Genomic DNA, 5,584 nt, shown 5'->3' with positions numbered 1-5,584 from the left:
AGTATAGAAGATAAATCTTAAAATTTAAATCTTATAAATTATATTTTATTATTTAAGTAATGTGGATAATATACTATCTATACCGATTTGAAAATATAATTACGAGTACGTGTGTGTGTGTGTATATATATATATATATATTATATTGGACACTTTTATCTATTCCAAAGGTAAAGAATGCTACTCACCTAAAATTGTAGAGCCATTTATGCGTGTGTCATTATTATGAGCATGTTAATCTTTGCATGATGACGTGTTTTGTGTCTACAAATACCATAACATTAAAAGAGGCTTGGCAAGGGACGTGGCATCGGAATTATTTGCATTTAGTGAAGACATTCGATTCATAGTGGCTAATGTTAGTATTTAATGTAGGAATAAAAACAGAACAAGAAAAGTTCTTATACGAAAATAGAAACATCCTTCATTCAATCAAGATACTCGTATGTTGAGGATAAAAATGATAAATTACATGTTAGTATACGGTATAAGAGATGATAAGTAAATTATTTTTAAAATAATGAGAATAAAATGATAAAAAATAAATCTTACAAATTAACGTGACATGTCAAGATATATTAAATTCTATCGTTATTTTTGTTATAAGATTGATTTAATATATCATATGAAATTACGTCATTTAAAACAATATTGAATATACTTTTATTATTGGTATTATATAGTACAATATATTGAAACATTACTTAATCTAATACTTTTAAGTTATAATCAATTTTGAAGGTGATGTGACAATTGAATGTTGACATTTGAGAAGGATGGGCTACCAAACTAACGTAGGATGACACGGTCACAGCACATTAATAATTTAATTTGTCTCACCAATGACAATCCAAAGGGATCAACCATTAATATTTGCATCTGAAAGGGCTAGAAATGAAAGGGAAAATAGGTGGGGGACACAGAACAAAAACAGTGGACTGGTAGTTGGATGTGGTTTGGGACCATAGACGATGGATGATATGCAAGAAAGTTGGTTTTGACATGGAACATCGATCCATCCTACCAAATATAACATTTTTAAAAAAAGAAAAAAAGAAAAAAGATAAGGCATAAAGAGCATCGGTACATGAACAAGTAGCACCAAAGATTAAGACGTAGCAAAATCTAATGCTTTGGTTAAGGTAGAATGGCAACCACAACTTCTCCCTTTTCCTTTGACCTTGGGGTTGGGGTTGGGGCCGGGTGGGGCACCTTCCAAACGAAAACAACACTCCAGACAGCTATCTGCTGGGCGTTCTCACACACAATTTGTCTCCTATGTTTCTGATGCCATTTCTGAATTAATGGGACCTGTTCAATTAGAAATATTGATTTAATTTGGACTAGTCCTGATCATGGCTGCATCTGATTTCTCCATTATCCTTTTTTATTCTCTTTGATTCGAAATACTTTTCATTTTTTTTCCCCAAGGAAATATAAAATAATAGAAGGAGTGCTTGTTTCATCACTGCACTTTGGCTTATATTAATAAGATATTAGCTAAGGAGATGAGAACGAGGTTAAAGCAGTCAAGTAGAGGGGACGAAACTGGATTTTACATCTTTGATACTGAGCATCATAATTTATTTATTTCTTTTAAATCAAAGGTTAAATTAATAATTAAAAAAAAAACCTATTTTTCATCTCAGACATCTACGCCAATTAAACAGAGTGGCAGGAAAACTATGCAGGAGGAGGAAGGCCGGTGAATCATTTTGTTTGAGGTGGAGATCATGGATCTCATTGGCTTATGGTGACGCAGATTCTCATATTTAATTCAGTACTTTGTTGGGATTTGTGTATATAAATATAGCGTTATTGCAAAGATACCATTGGAGAATCATGACTTTGGTTTGTTAAGTTGGCGACATTTGGCTCCCCATATTCCATCACGCACTACCAATAAATTATATTCCATCTCCTTGTCTTTTAGGCGGCTGAATAGAGAATAATATTAAACATATCATTAATTATACTTATTACAAATTTGATTTTAACAATATATGTGATTTAGGGTTGTATAGAAACCGGACAGATCGACCTATGTCGACGAAGATCAGCCGCCAGAATTAGGAACCGGTCGACGTGAGATAGAAAATAGTGAAAAATAGATATTGGCCAATTTGGTTCCGGTTTGAACGTAGTTCAAATTGTTGAACCGGCTGATTAAAGAAAAAATATATATATATATTTTAATTTATATTGTACTCAAAACGATGTCGTTCCGACATAGTTTAAGTGAAACGACATCGTTTTATTAACAACGTATTGAAAAAAAAAAATTGAGGATAACGATGTTGTTTGGTTGGCATCGTTTTAAGAATTAGATTGTTTTCTTCAAGCCTTCTTCTTCCCCGATTTCTCTCTTTCTCTCTCTACAAAGCCCACCGCTAGGAGAATCGAGGAGCAACTGTGAACTGTCGGAGTTGATACGACCAATTTTTCTTTTTCCCATCGACCGGTTATGGTCAATTGCTCCTCCCTATTTCCTCTTGTCGGTTGGCGTTGGTTTTCACCCCTAAAGTGATTGGTACCATATAATTACCAAAATAATAAATAATTACTGACATGTTAGTGTATATAATGCATGTTATAACTCTTCTAGCAGTGTCTTAGAATAAAAAGTACAATTATAGAAAGTTCTCACAAAAATAAATTCATAAATTAATATGATTTCATATAATATATTAGATCTATTTTATAATAAAAAGTAATTTTACAATCTAATATATCATATCAAGCCATGTTAATTTCTGCGTTTATTTTCGTAGGATCCTTTTATAGGTAAAACATTTCTCGTTAGTTAGAGAAGAGGATTATATGAGATCCATGGGCCTAAAACCCAAATAAACTGCAAAAAAAAATATCCTGCATGCTTATGTGCTTTTAACTTCATTATACTAGGACTTATTTTGACCATATACAAAAAGGCTCCAATCCACTCGGAAACAAAGACAAATTAAGTATATATAACTATAAAGCATTTGATACTTTAAAAAATGTTGTGGCATCTGGCCGATGGCTGCTTCTGCATTAGTTTGGTTACAAGCATCCATGAAGCATGGCTAATCTAAATAGCAAATACATTCTGCACTAACTTGAGCCAAAGCCAAGGTAGGTATGATCCACGAGACTTGGCCTTAAGAGGTGGGAAAACATGAGCGGGGTTGAAGACGTAGGCCTTGATACAGAAGGGCACCTGCCACAGCTCCAATCACTGGAGCAGTTACATATATCCACAAGTCTTTGAATTTCCCCGAAATGATTGCAGGTCCCAATGACCTTGCAGGATTCATTGATCCTCCTGAAATAGGCCTGCAATGCAATTGCAAACCAGAGATATTGATGCAAGAAATGTAAGAGTAAGAGAGCAGAAGGCAACCGATCTTAGCAATTGTAGGGATCATGGATATAGTTTGTACCTACCCTGTGATTAACACAGCTAGTGTAATGGATATTCCAACAACAAAGCCAGACAAATGGCCTATCTGCAAGATGTTATAAATTTTAAATGATGGGAATTATGATTCTTCAATAAGGATCTTCCAACTGACAGATTAGGAATCAATATCCTTACAGAGTGATATTGGTCTATCAATGATGCAGCAAGGAACATGATAATAAAAGTCGCAATGAGCTCCACCCAGAAGGCAGAACTGCAGCCATGGAGTGGCCGCGTGGTCAATATTTCTGATTTAAGACCATAGACAGACTGTCCAATACATGTTGCCAACACGGAACCCAGGGTTTGTGCCAATATGTAGAACGGAACCTGCACAGACAAGGTGGGAATGAGAACTTCAATACTTAAAACATCCTCATAGACCAAGGGGGGACAATTTATGTACCTTGGACCATGGAAAATGACCAAAGGTTGCAAAGGCTAATGTGACGGCAGGATTGACGTGCGCACAAGAGATATGACCAATGGAGAAAATCACAACCACCACCGTCAATCCTGCTGTGGTTGCATACTCCAAAAGACCCAATTCTCCTCTAATGAGCTGGGTGCACGCTACGATCCCGCATACAGAAAACATCAAAATGAAAGTCCCTACCATCTCTGCTAAAAGCTGCATATCATATACATAGAGGTGAAACTCACAAGTCACACGCATGCTTACCAAAATGTCAATAGTGAAGGATTCAGTAAAAAGTTTTATAAAGCAACTCACATCTAGACGAATGTTTAAAGCGCTTTGGTTAACATATTGAGAAGTACTTTCGAGTTTGAAATACTGGAAACGATTTAAAAGATTTCCTCGCTTTCAAAAGACAAGGAATTAAACCACAGTGTTGATTTAACAATCCGTTATGCTACCCTTGAGACAGTTCCATCCAGCAGCTCCTCAATCCCAGATGTATGACAATATTTTGTTAAACTTGCAGACTTGTTTAGTACATGTCATTCCTTCTCTGCCCTGTCATTCTATACTGTACACTTAAGTATCTATAATAGAGAGTACGTAGATTTGCTTCTCCTCAGAAGTTGATGCTTAAAAGAGTATGTACACTTGGTTTTCATGACCATTCTGACCCGAAATCAAGTACAATATCCATATACCATGAGTCTAAACTCGAAAGTATGATCATGTAAATTGAATTTATTGTTAGAAACGGTAGCATAAATGTTTCAAGTAGTTCAAACCCACCGTCAGGAACAGAACTACATAAGAATAGCCTCAATCAGTGTGTATTTGAAATGAGTTCACATTCTTGGCGAGGAAAATCGGGTGGTCTTATACTAAAAATGCTCAATATATAGACAAGTCTCTTACCACCCGTCCAAGATTTAGATCAATTCCTTGTGGAAAGCAGCTAAAGGCTGATTTGTTGGAGACATCTCCACCCTTTGGCATGGCATTAAAGCCCATTTCTTGATCATCTTTAGGTTGGCCGCTAGTTGATGCATGGTTTGAAATCTGAGGAGGTGGTCGCTCTTCAAATACGCTTTTCATGATTGAGTTTCTCATGCACTTGCAAAGAAGGAATATGGAGTCTGTTACTTTAAACAAGCCTGTAACTGAGTCTTTTAATGATCTTTCAGAAAGATAAATAGGTGCAAAGAACATTTAGAATAGAAAAGTTGGTTAACCATGGGCAATGGGAGAGTCATTGGTCAAGCAGCGCAACTACTGTTAGATATAGTAGAATTGTTTGTTGTTCACACAGTTTTGGCTCCTTTTGGAGGGTGGAAGTTTGAGGGGGAGACTAAAATTGGGGTTGCAACACAAATCATGTGTCTCCTTCAGAAAGGTACTGGAAGAGAATAATCTTTGCTTCTTAACTGTCATAACATAACAAATCAACCATCTTTTCCCCAACAATCTAGATTTGGTTTAAACCCCCCTTCCTTGCTCTCTTCCAAGCATTTGGTATATAATTAATTAGCTAGATAGGCACACTAAAAGTGGTTCTTGGCTATGCAACATAAAAGGGAGGCAGGTCTTGATTAGTACAACTCCAAAATCATATGCATGCGTAGCTGCTTCTAAATCAATTTTATCAGCCCTGTTTTACAAAGCAGAAGTTGCTTCTAAATCATGTGTCGTTTTCTTTTTCTTTGGGCCAGAAATATTATTAT

At 35.8% G+C, this 5,584-nt stretch overlaps 1 protein-coding gene across 1 annotated transcript; it reads right to left on the bottom strand.

The window, feature by feature from the left end:
• Positions 1 to 2,864: 2,864 nt before the first annotated feature.
• LOC122274660 (probable aquaporin NIP7-1) lies at positions 2,865 to 5,093 on the bottom strand. Its single transcript, XM_043083677.1, has 5 exons — positions 4,779 to 5,093; positions 3,849 to 4,073; positions 3,578 to 3,772; positions 3,427 to 3,488; positions 2,865 to 3,315 (listed from the first exon to the last, which is right to left on the bottom strand). The coding sequence occupies exons 1-5, from the start codon at positions 5,070 to 5,072 to the stop codon at positions 3,141 to 3,143; spliced, it is 951 nt and encodes a 316-aa protein (XP_042939611.1). The 5' UTR covers positions 5,073 to 5,093; the 3' UTR covers positions 2,865 to 3,140.
• Between the last annotated feature and the right edge of the window lie 491 nt (positions 5,094 to 5,584).

Source organism: Carya illinoinensis, chromosome 1, assembly GCF_018687715.1.
Source record: "Carya illinoinensis cultivar Pawnee chromosome 1, C.illinoinensisPawnee_v1, whole genome shotgun sequence".
NCBI lineage: Eukaryota > Viridiplantae > Streptophyta > Magnoliopsida > Fagales > Juglandaceae > Carya > Carya illinoinensis.
This window is presented reverse-complemented; position numbering and strand designations above follow the sequence as displayed.

Coding starts and splice junctions, on each gene's coding strand:
- LOC122274660 (XM_043083677.1), bottom strand. CDS start 5,072: ATGTTCTTTGCACCTATTTATCTTTCTGAAAGATCATTAAAAGACTCA. Junction 4,074..4,778: donor ATCTAAATCTTGGACGGGTG/GTAAGAGACTTG, acceptor TATGATATGCAG/CTTTTAGCAGAGATGGTAGG. Junction 3,773..3,848: donor GTCATTTTCCATGGTCCAAG/GTACATAAATTG, acceptor TTGTCTGTGCAG/GTTCCGTTCTACATATTGGC.